The 17104-nt window shown below is 35.0% G+C and overlaps 1 protein-coding gene across 5 annotated transcripts; it reads right to left on the bottom strand.

Moving 5' to 3' along the window:
- Window positions 1-35: 35 nt before the first annotated feature.
- On the bottom strand, window positions 36-15602 carry LOC104912245 (probable ATP-dependent DNA helicase HFM1). Of its 5 annotated transcripts, none has more exons than XM_031554751.1 (16): window positions 14598-15591; window positions 13145-13457; window positions 12177-12439; window positions 11156-11203; window positions 8862-8932; window positions 8125-8257; window positions 6419-6570; window positions 5978-6055; window positions 5681-5839; window positions 5064-5264; window positions 4891-4979; window positions 3993-4036; window positions 3810-3911; window positions 1974-2119; window positions 1392-1486; window positions 36-648 (listed from the first exon to the last, which is right to left on the bottom strand). In XM_031554751.1, exons 1-16 carry the CDS (start codon window positions 14746-14748, stop codon window positions 483-485), a joined length of 2211 nt encoding a protein of 736 aa, XP_031410611.1. In that variant the 5' UTR covers window positions 14749-15591; the 3' UTR covers window positions 36-482. The 5 variants fall into 5 exon arrangements, with proteins under 5 accessions (XP_031410611.1, XP_031410613.1, XP_031410612.1 ...); XM_031554753.1 differs by having other exon boundaries at window positions 12177-12259; window positions 14598-15590; XM_031554752.1 differs by lacking the exon at window positions 3810-3911.
- Window positions 15603-17104: the final 1502 nt, after the last annotated feature.

Below are 17104 nucleotides of genomic sequence, written 5' to 3'. Positions count from 1 at the left end.
TTTTTAAGTTGTTTTCAGCAAGTGAATAACCACTTCATAACTGGATGTAGTACAAGTGTCAATAACAAGGGTACGGTCATGGCTGGCAATTAAGATGCTGCTCTGAACAAGACAAATTGAAGAAATGAGCATATTAAAATTTTGTTTTAGCTAAACTATGAAATGCTAGGTAAAGTCTTTCTCATAGCTATAGACTACCTATTCAGTGTTGAAAAGCACATTATGACTAAATTCTGTATGCATACATGACTGAGTGTATTAGGATGAATAAAATAGATCACTATGAAGCTGTAAATGGCTTCTTCATAGTTTTTAACATTATATTGCACTGAAATTCCTACTATTTGTATTAATGCAAACAAAACTACTTTTCCATGCAGTGTTATGGACCACATTACACAACTTGTCTTCAACCCCTCAAAAAACAATGGCCCATAAGAAAACAAAAAGAACAAATAATACTGGTTTAACACAGGCCAATGTCAAAATTTAGAACAACTGCAAGCAAACAAACCATAATGAGTTGGATTTTTTAAAGCTCTAATGTACAAGAATGTTGATCGTATCCATTCCAAAGCTACAGTGACATCTGTGACAGTACGTAATGCTATTTCTGCATTTAAATGCTCCACAAGATGTTTGTGCAAGCTGTCAAAACCAAAGAAAACAAAAAAACTTCTGTAAGTATATTTACCAATTAGTAATACAAAAAAAAAACACTTTTTTTTTATTGGCTTACTGTAAACTATTCATTTTAATCAGTGAAATTAATAGGAAATAGTTTAAAAAAGTAAACAATCAATTATGTAATTCACAATGTGGCTTAGCATCCTGAGAACAAAAATAATAATCTTGGGAACTATGAATTTCCATAATTATTTAGAAAAAAAGCTACATACATTTCAAAGTTACAGCACAGTATTGATATTTTGAACATATTTGAAAAATTAAACCTTAAAAAAACCCAAACACCTGTGAGTAAATTTTGTGTTTCAGAGTTAGGGTTCGCGTCTTAACTTTGGTATACGTGTCTCTCCTGATATTTCATTCATCTCAATTGGACTTTGTAGCCTTCTATTTTCCAAGCTCTATTGTCTAAAAATTCAGATATGTGATCTGGTTTCGGCTCTTGCTGTTCGTCTTTGTAATATATATAATTTAGGTTTCTTAAGTTTTCCAGCAGGAATATAGGGCTAACTTTAAGATGACCTAAAATATGTTTTTATCTATTAAAACAGAGGCTGTTACCTCTGACTAGCTTTCTAGTTTTCTTTCTTTCTTTCAGGTCCTTAAATTTCTTCTAAACGGAGGAAAAAATTCAGAGAAAATACATTCTGTAGAAAACATGAAATGTTTCTGCCATCTATTTAATTTTATGAAAAATTAATTACCTGCTCTCTATTATATCTGCACCATTTAACATCTGTATATACTTCTCCCTTGTACTCAAACGAGTCATAATTACTGCTGTAGCCATTGTGTCAAACTGCAAAAATAAATACATAAATCAACAAACAAACCCAACAACAACCTTGCCCTCCTCTTGTAGGAACAAAATGAATTGGGATATTGTGAAGGTAGTGTTTCCAAACTGCTCCTCTCTAAGTCTTCTTCTAACTTAATGTTTTCTCATTCTGAAGTCATGAGAAGTACATTGCAATGAATGCCATTAAATGTTTCAGATATTTTTATCATGCAATCTGTAAATTGTGCACCAGCTTCCTAATTGTTCTCCAATCCTTACTCCACACAATTCAAATGCAATCTTTGGATCTCTTACTACAGCAAGGTGAAACAATGTTTTTTTAACAGATAATATAAAATCGTTTATTTCTCGTCTACTATTAACAATAAAACTTGAAGAAAAAAAAAAACAAATGCTGCAATGAAAGTTTTGGAATTGTTACTTTGGCAAGTTTAGTTTCTACTTATCTGCCTTTAGAAAGCATTGCTGTAACAGAGCATTAACTTACTTGAGGCCTTCCTGCTCTCCCAATCATTTGCAGAATATCAGTTTCACTGTACTCTTCAAACATTCCTCCAACATAGTGCATTGTGGATTTTATAATCACTAGATGTGCAGGTAGATTGACTCCCATAGCTAAGGTGCTAGTAGTAACTAGACCAGATCAAAGTATATTGACATCAGGATGAACACCACTGAAACATTACACAGACATTAAACAAATAAGCACCTAATTTTCATCATGAGAGCTCATATTTTCTAGTGTAGCCAGTGAAAATCGGGACCATTACGCACTAGAAAGAATTAGATCTAGGATACTGACACATATTTGCATAGGAATTCTGTACCTGATTGTCTAGTATTATCGAGAATTCTTTACCAGAATACATCTGTTTAAAAGGAAATGTTCAAATATTAATTAACAGAATATATACTCTGGATTATCTGCAAACGTTAAGGAATGTTTTTAAATAATCCAGAACACAATCTATCTTCAGAAAAACACAAACACTGAGGAAATATCATCTGTAGTTCTTCACAATCAGTATCTTTAAGAGTTTTGTTTCAAGTTATCCACCATCAGTATTATTTGTATTCTTGGTAGCAAAAAAATATATAATCATCAATATTATCATAATCTTCCGCCAATACACACTTTCATGGAAGACAGCAGTCATTTACATGCAGATTATCTCTTTCATAAATTTATTTTCTTTAATATATAATGAGATTGCAGAAATTCTACATGGAATGTCAGCTATGCAGGCCAACTGACATAGTTACTCCACCACTAAAAAACCAAAGTATTATTTTTTAAATGAACTAATGGCATGAGAATAATACTGCCTTTCATACTACGTACATACTACATACATACACATACTGAAAGTTTGCTGAAGCAAAATGAACCATGTAAAAAGTGGCAAAGAAAGTAACCAATGCAATTGCATCTGCAGTCCATGTATACATACACCCACAGTGTGAATAAATCTATACTCCTCTATTTGAAGACCAAAGACTTCTTCCCCTTCGCAGTAGTTACAGAAGAGTGCCCAAACCCTATTCCCACTCATGCTCTCAGACGTATTAGGCAACTTTGCATTCTTTTAATGGTAGTCCATTTGTGCATTCATGTTAGGTTCAAGCTGTGGCACAGGGTCTTCAGTTTTCATTGCAAAGAGCAATTTTTGAACTACTGTCTCCTGAGGTTTTAGGAATAGCACTCCTGTAAGTTCTGCTAGATCATAGCAAAGGATCTACCTTAACATTTAATAGTGAAACAAGACTATTGTACAGAATTGAAAAATCCACCAAGATTTCATTGTTGTACATAAGCAACACAGTCAATTTTCATAGGGTCTGAACTCCTGGATATGAAAAGAGGAGGCCTGAACAAGACTATCACGTCTCAGATACCTTTTCATTTTACATATTTCATAGCAACCTCCCTGTTCAGGGAACCCATGGCTGCAAAGCACAAGCCAAGAAAACATCATATGAGAGCTGAGAAAGGAAACATTAGACGAGAACTTCGTCTCAACAGGATTGCTCATCTGAACAAGAAGGAAAGTAATTTGAGCCAGCCCTGTACCAACATACCAAGGAGGGTGACCTCTAAGTATGCAGAAAAGAAGTTCTCTGGATTTTAGTAATACACGTATATTTTAGTAATAAGCATACTCAAAGAGCCAAAGTATATATGAAATACAAAAGCATCTTGACCTGCATTCTACTAAAGAATTCCTAAGGTTAAACAGAAACACTAAAATGTTACCAATTCCAAACTCCCATCTTTTCAGAATATATTGAGAAAATTTTGACTTTCAAATTGAAATTTACTTACAAAGTACAGGTAAATCTCCCGCGGTAAAAACTCCTTCAATTATTTTTCTGTCAGAAAGCTCCATACCCGCATGATGATAAGCCACACCATACATTAAAAGATCTGATAATGTAATAATTACCTGATTAAGTTTACTCATGCAAATATTCATTCACAAGGTAGAGAACAGTAGGTTATACTTACCTCTGAGCTTGGAATCTTTCAACGAATTGGCAGACTTCTGTAACCTGCACAACAAAGAATAAATAAATCACAAAACAGATTCATTAATGTCAGCATGCAGAGCTTCACATAAAACTAGATATACAATCACACCTTTAAAGATTATAAGAAGCACTTATTGGCAAGCACATTTTTTTACATACTTTCTCATAGTACTACCCTATTTGCATTTTTTAAATATGTTTTTAGCTTACGACTACATTTTAGACTCTCAAAAGGATATTGTCTTAAAATAACTTCTTAACCATACATTTTTAGCATACTTTCAATCTCCACATTCCCAAAGCAAACAGATTCCTTGGAACAGCTGCTGCACCCTTTCCAGCCCAGTTATCTTTCCAAGACACAACACACAATATAGCTCTCTGACTCAGACACAGAAAGTGAAATCAAATATAGATAGGGTTGGCAGAAATGTGAGAAACAAGGAAAGCAACAGAGATGTATTGCTTGTGTAACATGGAGAGGGCAAGAGTTGGATTCTGAAAATCAGGAATTAGCTTCTGCAGTTATGAAGTTGATGATTAATATACATTTATTAAAGGTATCTGATAATGCATAGATTTCTCATGAGCTTAACTTAATGCGCTAGTAAGATCACTTGTACCTTAATCTTCATAATACAAGATCTTACAGGTCCGTGGAGATTAACATTTTATGTTGCAAAAACAAGTTTTTAGAAACAACTTAACAAACAAAATATCCCCAAAGAGTCCAGTTTAGCAACAGAAATGTCAGTTGTGATGATTTTGTTGCAGATACTCCTCTGCTAGAAGATGTATTAGGTCAACATCTTTGCAAATGTCGTAAGTTTACTAGAACACAGAAACATAGATCAAAAACTTAAACATAAAAATACCTTTGTTTCTGTTCTACATTCAGTAGAAATTTGGCATCTTTTGAAAGAACAGAAGCGGCTTGCTGCACTCCTTTTCTTGTGGCACAGAACTGTAAGTAAGAAAAATTTTATTTTTTAAATCAACACTTGTGAGTAAGAAACTATTTCAAATGTAACTAAAAAACAACTCATACCACCAGTACTGGTTTTTGATCAGAGTATGCTTGTATAACACTAGCTATTTTGTAGTTCAGAGTTAAGTCAAATTTGAATTCTGTCTGACTGTCACTGCAAGGAAAACCAAGAACAATTTTGCGTAGCTTCACTGGTCGTTGATCCTCATCTACTTTCTGACATACAGCAGGGATCTTCCCATCCGAAAGCCATTCTGCAATCTTTGAAAAAGAAGAAAAAGAATTTAAATAATCATTTTCTGTTTTCAATCTTGCTTTACTCTACCTGCATTGCACATAATTAATTTTCTCTTTATCACACAAACTACTACTACATCACACAGTGCTCTCACCATTAAAATCATGGATGAAGTTCTACTAGACCAGTATAATTTGGACTGCATTCTCAAGTCTGTTCAGATATTAAAGTATTAAAGATAAAAAATCCCAGATATCTAAAACAAAAGCATAGCCACTTTTGGCTGATAGTTCTCTATGGCTGAAAACCATTTCTAATGATAACATCAACCACGTAGCTGCCATCAGCTGACAGCTTCAAAATGACAACTCTGTTATTCAGTCTTTACTTAGGACTCTATTTTTTATTAATTCAAATGCAGTTAAAATGCAACTCTTACATCTTCAGCGTTTGGAATTGTTGCTGAAACAGCTACAAATCTCAAAGGAGGAACATGGTGATTCTCTGAAAGACGCCAAAGAGAAGACTGAACAGTCTTCATCCGACTGACTACAACTTCCAACGTTGCGCCACGGCTTTCATCCTTTATAACATGCACCTATCAGGAATTTCAAAAAACATTTGCAAAATATTTCTCCAGTTATACTCCAGACGTGCGTTAAATGTTTTACTTTCTAAGAGTTTTCCTTTCATCTTCAAGAAGAAAAAGAGCGCATAGAATCATTAATTTTCTTGCCTCATCTATGAGAAACAGTCGCACAAGCTGAACTATTGAGTTGTCTTTCCACCTCCTAGTCATGCTATCCCATTTTTCCTAGGAGACAAAAAGTGAAGAAGGAAAAAGATGTTTGAAAGACAAACATATGCCTGAAATAGAATACATGTAGGCATGCTTAACCTTTAATACATCTTTAAATAAAATCTGTTAAATAAAGCCAAGCTAACTTCAAGCTAACCTATCATGCAGGTTTCATCTGACACACTGTTATATTATTTGCTGTTTATATGAAGCAAAAGCATGCAACAGCAGTTTACAGACAACTATAAAGATCATAACAATGTTTCGAAAATTGCTAGTTGTTGTTGAAAAAAATGAAAAGCAGACCTGGCAGCATACAATTGGTAGACCACTACATTTGCTTATTCTGTTTCTGTAAGAATTTGAACTGAAACCTACAGGTGTAGTGATAATAATATGAGCATGATGTATTTCAAATAAATCGTCCACCACTGTATCTCCTGTCAGTTCCTTGCAGCTGAGTCCTATGGGTCCAAATTTTTCTTTCCAATCATCAAAACGTTGACTGCATAGAGCTTTTATTGGAGCCACTAAAAATAACATGAAATGATCAGTTACATCACGAACACCAGACCTTCAATAGTACTGATACAAATTCTAAATGCAGATGTGTTCATGAACTCTCCAATTTTCAGTTTTGTTCTCAAATCCACAACGTTAACAACAGATTATCATACTCCTTGTGCATGGATCAATTTTCAGCTTTAGGCCACAGTTCTTCCCTATGAGCAATTGGAAGCAGAATCCTTTAATTAAAGTCATTTACGCCCTCTCTTAATCCTGATTTCTTCCTCAATCCCACATGGAAAGAATCACTCAGTTATCAAAGGTTTTCTCATAGACAGAAGAAACTGAAGCAAATATCTTTTCTAATGAGAGATCTTATGAATACCAACCTTATTCCTATTTATAATGATGTGAGCACTTTATCCTCAGAGAGAAAGGGGAGTTACGTATGAAAAACCGTTCACAAACAACAGAATCCTACAAGAAACCAAAGTCTATCTAAACTACGTGTATATATAAGTGTAGACAGTGTCATACCAGCTAATATGGCTCCCTAAAATTCAGCCAGCAATCCTTAAAGTTGTTTCCCAGTAGCTTATACATACACTAATTTACACAACTACCGGGAACTAATTCACATACACTGGGCCACTGATAAACTAAGCACTGCAGAACTCTGTACATACTCTGATTAATATCCCTGCTTCAATGTTCACAAAACTGACACATGGTGTTCTTCATCATTAAACCTGGAAATCTCAGGTCTGATTCCATCAGCAGTTCCTTAGTGAAAATTCCAACCAGATGGTTTGTATCAGTTCTATCAAAGTAATCAAAATCCTTACAGCACAGTGAAGTTCTCTGCCTTAACCTGCTCACAGAGAAACTACAACACATGCCTTTTTATAAAAAGAGCAGTTTACAATACACAGTAAATTCTGTATCAAAACCAGCATTTTAAGAATTTGAACTCACTGAAATTAAAAAAAATAAATAAATTACAAATAGGGCAGAAAAAAGGCTGACAAATATATCCCTGTATGAACATTGGGACAAAATGACCAATCCCGTCTGCTTTACATGATACACACTCAGTTCACCAGAAAGGAGAAAAGTCTCCAAATGTGACTATCTTCAAGCATTCTTTAATATCTAGATAGATCAGTTAAAACTCACAAGAACCATGGCTCTGTTGCCATTGAGCAACAGAAAGAATAGACAGAAAGCAACAGTATGAAACTTTTCCAGATGAGCAAATGCAGAAAAATGTATTCTCTTAAAGCAGCAGACAGGCATACAAAAGATACTGCTTAAATTCTGGCTCTGCCCACAAGAATTTGGTTTAATATCATTTGCTTCATTCTCTCCTTTTCATGTACATCTTGCCTTATTAGAGAATAAATTCTTTACAGTATTTTATTTTTATCTGTATTAAGCTATGGTGGTCACTATATTTATACACTACAGTTAATTACATAATTTCAATATTATTAAAGCACTCAATCTCTACCTTCACACTCATAGAATGAAATTTTCTACTGCTGTCATCAAAATGCTTAAAGCTGCATAATACTTACTATAAACAACTTTAATATTTAACCAAGGCATTGGGACTTCCATAAGTAATCTGGTAATAGCTAGCTCGAACATTACAGTTTTTCCAGAGCCAGTTGGAGCACAAATCACAAAATTTCTATCTGTATAAAGAAGCTGGGAAAGAATGGCATAGCAGTAAATATAACATAGCTATTGTACCTGTTCACACATTCCAAAAGAACTGTCTAGGTGGAAAGGCCACGCAAACAAGAAAAATATTGCTTCTCTAAGGTTAATATGCAAATCTACCATTCTGTGACAAGCACAAAAATGCCAGTAGCTTAAAAAATCATGCTTAGAAGTTGTGATGAATAAAGCTGGTATTTCCCATAGAGTTGGATAAAATTTTTAAATGCTTTTAGAGACTGTTAAGACTGATTTCCCATCTCCGCAATACCTCACAATCTCAAGTTGTTTGTTTGCTTTTAAAAAAGCATATCTGATAAGAATAAGGGATGGGTAAAAAGCACTTTCCTAAACGGACATCCTTCACTAAAGTTCTCCTTAATACTCCTTTGAAAACCATTTAAAACCATTAGCAATTTGTGTAGGTACCATGCTGAGCAGAATCCTGATTAACTACTTCAGGAAGAGATTTGAGATATCTTGTAGCTTTCAATTTCCTTTTCAGTTTTGAATATTAAAATTTCACTTACATTTATGCAATTGCTTATCTGCCAAGTACTACTTACAGCTGCAGCTAATGTTTCATACTTACATCATCCAAAGCTTTAGACTGTGCATAGTTAAAATATGGAAACTCCTTAAAAATACACCTAAATTGGGTTGCTTGAGAGCATTAAGGAATCGAAAACAACAGAGTGAAAAGTTTAACATTTCTTTTAAAATTGAGAAACGAAGGCTTTTCTTGCAGCTTAAATTCAAGTCTAAAATATATCACAATTATCAAAAAGGAACTCATTAAATGATTTAGTAGCTTTGTTTAGATTCTTGGTATACCAAATATTTCACTTTACAAAGAAAATAAACCCAGCACCTATCTGTGAGATCTCAGGATTATATCATAAATCAAGAACCTCCTCCATAGAAGCTTCATGGAATTGCATACAATTATGTCATGTGAAAGCATTTAAAAGAGCAAGCAGAACACTGCTGTTAAAATATCTGCAGCATCAAATGCCACATTACATTTGTTATGTAGCAGAAACTAAGAAGCACAGTACGCCCAGTTGTAAAGAAATCCACCTACGATATCTTAATGTAATGGTGGTTTTAAAGGTATTTTCAATGGCCAATATGTATTTTTCAGACAAATATATTCCTATCTATAATACAAGCAAGAGGAAGGAGAGCATTGTTTCATTATAGATCCAAACGAGCAAGCTGATCCTTGCCTGGACTTGCACTGAAGCCACACAAGCAGTCTTGCCACAACCATCTGGTCAGCTGCAGGTGGTTGCAAACACAGCTGGATGTAACACCAGCAGCAACACTAACAATGAACAGCTGAGGACTTAGATGGATGCTACATTCATTTTAAAAGACTCAATAAAAAGGTAAAGAAAAAGGGAGAATTAAAATAAGAAGTTAATTAAATAAATAATAATAATAAAAAAGATAAAGATTTATTTTAAAGGCTTCTCTAAAATTACTCCCCTAAATAAATGACCCATTTTCAAAAGGATAAACATTGACCATCTGTAACAGGAAGCATCAGAACTACTGAATAGTTGCTAATAATTGCTTGTTTGGGATACTGTGTCAATTCTCTAACTGTTCACATGAATTTAGTGGCCTTAATGTAGCCATTTACTCTTCATGATATTTAGACTATCATTTGATATCTTACTAGCAACAAAATATTAAAGAGTGAAAAATGCAAAAAAAAAGACAAAACCAAAGCAAAACAAAAAAATAAAACACTTTGTTATACCAATGGATGGTTACTTATGTTATGGATTCAAAGCAGGAATAAGAAAAAGAAGAATTAGCATAAAATCTGCTTAAAAATTAATGAATGGAAATGTACAATATGCATACAAGACCCAATATCTGTACAAGACCAATGATCTGTAAGAACTATGCAGGTCACTCTGAAAGTAATGCCTTCTATTTATTTCCACAGATAAAGGAGCATGATAATACCACCTGATTGAACAAAAGCTACAAAATACTGTTTTTCAGCTTAGACACCACCATTATCTGTGCATTTTTGCCAGCCAAAACTAAGAGCCTGCATGCCATGCTTGTAAAAATCTGCACCAGTGGAGGTAACTGTTGTTGCTACTGCTGAAATGCAGCACCCACCACCTCACTGTGTGGTCTCCATACACGTTCAATGAATTTCAAAGGTTCAATTTTTTCCATATGGAAACATTCAACAATACACCTTTGCTTCATACACACTTCCACATGGAAGGTCGTTCTGTCAGATTGCCCCTCTGCAGCCATCTGTCATATGGCAACAAACTGAAACAGAATATCGGTGGGAAGGATCGACCTCTGCTGCAACACCACCAACATCCACCTCTGACATCATGGGCCAACATCATAAAATAGGAGGCTTTGTTTTCAGAGCAGCCCTCACATGTAAAGCCTGTTTTCTCTTGAGAATTTGGGACAAAAAGTAGGATTCATTTTTCCTAATGAGTCTAACTACTTTTTTCTTTATTTAAAGTATTAGAGATTATGTATATTTATGTGTGTCAGCATATATAATGTAGCTTTAAAAATATATTCTGCAAACTAAAAATTTCACATTTTTCATTTTAAAAATAAGTTGCTTTCAGGATAAAATGCGAACATTTGAAATAAGAGCCAATTTGCTTAGCAATGAATATGTTTATTATAAATTGTCCTATTTTCACTCTAGCTTAGGAAATCCCAGGCATAAACACCAATTCATCATTTGATTCCCCCTGGCACTACATTGCAGTTCAAAAGTATTGCAGAGTAATGCAGGAGTTCCTATGGCTGCAAATTAAACATTGTAATTTTATAAAGGTAGAAGCATTGTAGATCAGTAGACCAGATACAACAGATAAAAGATACGTATTTCTGTAACAGCCCTCAAAATTTCCAAGTTCCTTCCCGTAGTTCCTAAATAAAAGTAGATAAGTTTATAAAAACAGATTTCATTATTTTCAACCAATAGCCTATGAAATCCTGACTCTAAGCTATGCATTTGTGAGGTGCTGCAAGGCTGTATGGAACAAGGAACAGGTGATACAGAAGGAGCCAACAGGACAAGGAGGACAGAAGCCTATCATCTGAAAGGATCATTTTGGTAGCCCTTTGCTGAACTCTGGTTCCAGGATGTCTTGCTTGTGTCAGAGAGCTAAATCTGAATGCAGTACCTACACATCTGAGAAGCGAGTTTAAAGTCGTACAAAAGTGCTGAGAAGGAGAGAATCACTTTATCCAAGCTTCCTGACTTTTTATTTATTTATTTATTTATTTTCTAGTCAGTCCACTCCACAGAAACTCCAGGGATTCCTCCTTATTCCTCCTTCCTCAGGGCAGGACTTGGCATTTGAACCTACTGAATTTCACCAGGTCCCTGTTGGTCCCTCCTCCATAGATGGGTCTCTCTGAAGAGCAGCCCGGCTCTCAGGTGCGCTCACTGGTGTCCACCCCCCGCCTTGATGACATTAATATTTCCTCAAGCTCACTGCACCACTTCCCCAGGTCCCTGAGAGAGGTGTTGGGTAGCTCAAGTGCCAGGACAAAGCCCTGCTTCTGCACTTGAGGCAGGCACATGAGTAGAGCACAACTCACTGACCTGTCTCTCTCAGCCAACCATTTCGTAACACATTTGTAACGGACTTGTAACTCACTCAGACCTTCCTATCCTGACTTAGATACAAAACCATAGCAGAAAACAGTGTTCCTCAGCTACTCTAAGATCCCACAAAAACCTTTGCTGAACTCAATGACATGCAGCGCTCTCATCTCATCCTCTCATACTAGACTAGTGTCTAGTAACTCAGCACAGCAGGCAATCAGACAGGAAGCCATTCCTGGCCAGCCTCCAAATCTCTCTTTCTACTTTCAATAGAATAATAATAATTACCTGTCATATCCAGAATCTTTGAAGCACTGGACAACGATTTTATTTTAATTCCAATTTTAGATGCCATGTCCCCATCATTTACCCTGTGTAGGATAAAACCTGAGTCTGTAGTTACTGGAGGCTGATGATCCTCTCTCCATGCATTTTTTTTCACTTCTGTCATGTTTTCACTTGTATTAAAGTGAGTATTAAATTCTTTCATATCCGTTGAACGTTCTTTAAATTCTGTATTTTTATACATACAATCAGGCATTTTAAATAAGCTGCAAAAGATGCAGGATTTTTATTACTTTGTTGTATGTTAAATAGTTTCTCCAATATTTGAAAAATAAACATATTTATATTACAAACACAACTGAAATGTTACAGTAAGTTTGTATCTAGTTTTATTTGATCTGACACTCCTCTACACGAAGGTACATTTTAACTTTAATTTTGTTCCAGAAAGAACCTGAAAAAAAAGTGAACTCCTTGTCCAGATGCATTCTGAATCCTAATAGTACATTAACTGCCAACCTCTGCATAATTAAAAAAAGAGAGAGAGAGAGTCATACGAGTTTTAAGGACTGAGAAGAGCTGGGCATAGGAGAGGTGCTTATCTGTAAAACCTCATCTCCTGGGCAGCACTGAAATCATGCTGTGAACTGCTAAGGATATTCCTCTCTGATCTGTCTTCTTGCTCTTCATAAGAGATAATGAACTCGAAATGGTATTTTCAATAACCTGTCCTATCTCAAAAATTATTAACATTAAAAAAACAACAGCATGCTTACCTTCCTGAACTCAGGACACATTTAATCACAGTACTAAAATACTGCCAAAAGGAAACTTCTTTTTATTTTACACTGAAAGGATTTAATGTCTGGAGCCCTATTGAAGTACGCAGAGGATCAAAAATTCTGCATTTGAGAAACAGACCTAAAACAATCATACAATTGCTGAATTATTAGAATTGACTACAAACATACCTTTTTCGAAATGTTGAATGAACACTCTCATCATCACCATTTTCTGGAAAATTAATTAATATTTTAGTCTTTGAGAAATTTGAATCAGGTTGCTGAAAAATCTCTGTTCCTATTTTATATTTAGCTTGATCGGGAGAGAGAAACATTGAAGCCATTTTCAGACTTCCATGCTTTTTTGTTCTTCCTCCTACACATAACTGGAGCACTTCTTTTTCAGAGGCTGTGCCAAAACAAGTAGGTACTGGTGATTTGTTATTTACTTCCTCAGTGATACTCTTACATTGTTGTATGAACTTCTGGTGTTTTATCCCTCCTAGAATAGACAAGAATATTCACTCATATTCCTATTTATACTCATTTCCTTAAACATCTTCCAGATAAAATCAGTCAACTTCACATATATTACATGGACTTACCCTCCTATTTTATTGCAAGAACTCTCTACATTTTATGATTAATTCTGACAAATACATCTCCTGACAATTAAAAAGTTAGGGCCAGTTTCCTTGTTCGTTATTTAAAATAATGGAACAAAGCTACTCCTGAGCACTACGAAGTACATGAAAATTACTTTCAGATACATCCTTAGCTTGAATCCCAGAAATCTGTGAAATGGAAAACTGTTACTCTGCCTCAACATGTAGACAATCTGTTTTAAAAACTGATTCAATTACTAGACTTGAAGTACCTGCTAAGAACAGCTGTGAGATAAGACCTGAGATCTCAACAGCCAAAATTCCTAATGAAGTCAGTCTGGTTTCACAGTCATCTTAGTTACTTAGGATTTGTACGCTTAGCTCTTGGTGGGATCAGTGTCCTGATCTGAGTGACTTTACAAGCATTCTCATTTGCTATACTCAGCAAAAGAGGCAATAGCAGAAATGAGCAATTGGATGCAAAAAGATTAAAGGATAGCTTTCACACAGCCTTCACTTTGACCTGATAATCCTTTAACAACAACGATCAGGTTCTAATTTATTTATTTATTCGTTTAGACTTCTGAGTATGAATGTGGGAAAATAAAAGAGGAGGGAGAGAGAGAGGACAGCAAGAGAATTAAAAAAGGAAAAAGGAAAATAAAAGGGGGAAGAAAAGTTAGGTTCATATAAACTCTATGTCTTGGGTGGGAGGTCATCAAGTTCACATGCTGCATTATTCTTGCAGTTGCTTCCCACTATTCCATGAAGCACCGTAACACAAAACAAAATAGCTTACTCCTTCCATTGCCCACTTCTGCAGGCAGTGAAGTGAACTTGCAGGCTGTACATGCACAAAGAGAACTGCCACTAGGCCAAACCTTTCCTATAACCAGGACCATTCCTCTGAACTAAAATATGTTTGAATTTGCATATATACAACACTCAATAATTCACAGCATTAAAAGAAAGGGGAGGAATTGTATGTCAAGTTTATTATCTGTCAAGTCATTTAAAAGGAATTCCAAATATTTTACCCATGCAACTGCTGGCTGCGTTTTTTTCAAGTTCCCTCTGTAACTCCTCTGCAGGTGGAATTTCATCAATTGCTGGAGCAGGTGCAATCCACCAAATGTTTGACTTGTTATTTTCTAGATCTCTATCATAAAAAATGCAAGGAAAAAGCATTCTTAAAGCACCCTCTATAACACCTAGATTAAAACAACTACTCACAAAACAACATACCGTTTCTCCTGCTAAAAAACTTTTTAAGTCATGTGATTTTTAATCACAGTAAATTTAAGAGGCAAAAATTCAGCTAAATTCTTCTTACACCTGGAAGATATGCCTGCATTATCCAAATCTTGTTAGCTTACTGAGAAAAATACTTGAAAGTACGAGTTGCTGGAACCATGAAATTTCTAGCCTCAGATTTCTATTAAGAAGTAGAAATGGAAGTTACATTTAAAAAAATCTGCTGTTAAACACAGTCTGGAAATACTTGGGAAACAATTATATGTATTTAACAGTAAATATTTACCTTTTTTTGTATCTGGTCTTTCATAAAATAAATTATCCAATGAGAAAACCTCGTCTGCAGAGCTGAACATTTTTAGATTGAATGTTAATCTCTAGATCTGTAAAAGGCAGTACAAGTAACTGAAATTAGGTTTCTAGAACTGGACCTGTACAAGGAACATGCATTTCATCAGAGATACATGTGCCAATATTTCATCTCTAGATTTACTTTTGCTTTTAGAGATCTTGTCTGAACCCTTAATGAGGCTTCATAAAGAGAATCTCCCTCATGACATAATATAGATCCTATTAACTATGACCAAAACATCCTTTAGGACAGTACTTCAAACAACCTTGACATTACCATGTGTCAGTAGGAAGTAACTGGTTAATACTGACGATCCAGATAGAGCTTTCTCTATCTCATTTTTAAAACTAACGCTGAAACTTGTTTAGACATTTACAAACTCATTTTTTTCTCAGACTGTTTCTGTTTTGAAGGAAAAAAATACAACATTTACCACTGAATCAGACTGTCAACTTTACAAAATGAATGAATGGCTCTATTATTTTAAGTATACATATATTAATTCACAAGTGAATCAGACTTCTTTTTCACTTATAAGCAAATTACTTACCTGGATAATTGGACTGTGGGCCCAATTCTTTAATGAGATTTGTTAAGAAACAGCAGAATCACAGCTTATTTCTATTGTATCAGTTTTTAAAACACACATTAATAAAAGTATCATTCTGTTAGTACTACCTCTAGGCATTAGACTATGTTTATGTGTTGTGTTGAAAAGTTCCATAGCTCTTTATTTTGCTTAAGGATGGACTGAAAAAGCAAAGATCTCACTAGAAGAATAGCACAGAAATGATCTTATGAGTCAAAACTTAGGTTCACTTAGTAAAATAGCAAAGCAATTTCAACAATTTAGAAATGCCAATTTAAGACAACTCTGATAATAACAAAGCAAACATATCTTTGCCTATAAAGACAAACTGATGATTTTTTAATGATGATTTTTGTTGGTTCTATTTTGCTCCAGCATCTCATTATAGTAACATTAAAAAAAAAGAAAAAAAAATCTTAGAATGCTTTGCAAATAGAAATCAGGTTCACTTAATTACTGTGTACTGTCACTTGTGAATGTAAATTAAAAAGATATATTTTTTCTTCCACAGAAGCTGCAAAACTTCAAATACTCCATAAGAATCTTTCAGATTTAAAACAAAACATTTCACAATATGAGCAGAATATCGAGTGTATAATCATAACTGTGACTACAGTGATTTAGATTCCAGAATTTCAAATAAGAAACCTGTCAATGCACCCACTGCACTCCTTTTCAGTACAAGTCTGCAACACTTCTCCAAACCTCTGTCATTCTCCAACACCAGGTTTTGCCATTTCTCCCAGCAGCAGCAGCAGCATTAGAAATCATACTAATCTAAAAAGACAGGCTAATTTTGCCACCATTCCATGGCATATGCAATGCCAGTAATCGAAAGTAGGAGTTGTCTCTCTGGGTATCAGAAAGGGCAGCAGAAAGCATCCATCAGTGCCACCAAGCTGCATTCAATCAGTGAAGGGCCAGTGAAGAAATAAGCACCTCTCCATCAGCTCCAAGGAGCTGCAAACGCTGCTCAGCAGTATTAAATGGTTTTCACGCATAAAGCACAGAATGTGCAAGCCAGAGTTGTGCAACAACATCTGAACATTTTTTCTTTATGCTTCCCACCTTTGAGTAGTCTTTGTTATTCACAATATATAAACTCCTAGGTGCTCCAGGCTCCCTCTCTACACAGCCTTCATTCTTTGACTGGCTCTGTTAATTCCAATTGCTTAGTGACTTAAAATTATACACGTTGAGGTGAAAATCCTGCCTCAATGCTTCTTTATGTGGTGCTGTATTTGCACATCTGCTCACCTGCCTGCCCGTCAGGATATCTCCACAACAATCCCGAGACAAGAAATTGTGAAAACTGTCCCAGATTCTTATGTGCAAAAAAAACCAAACCA

Source organism: Meleagris gallopavo, chromosome 10 (genome assembly GCF_000146605.3).
Source record: "Meleagris gallopavo isolate NT-WF06-2002-E0010 breed Aviagen turkey brand Nicholas breeding stock chromosome 10, Turkey_5.1, whole genome shotgun sequence".
Taxonomy (NCBI): domain Eukaryota; kingdom Metazoa; phylum Chordata; class Aves; order Galliformes; family Phasianidae; genus Meleagris; species Meleagris gallopavo.
Note: the sequence above shows the minus strand (reverse complement) of the source record. Positions and strands in the feature narration are given on the sequence as shown.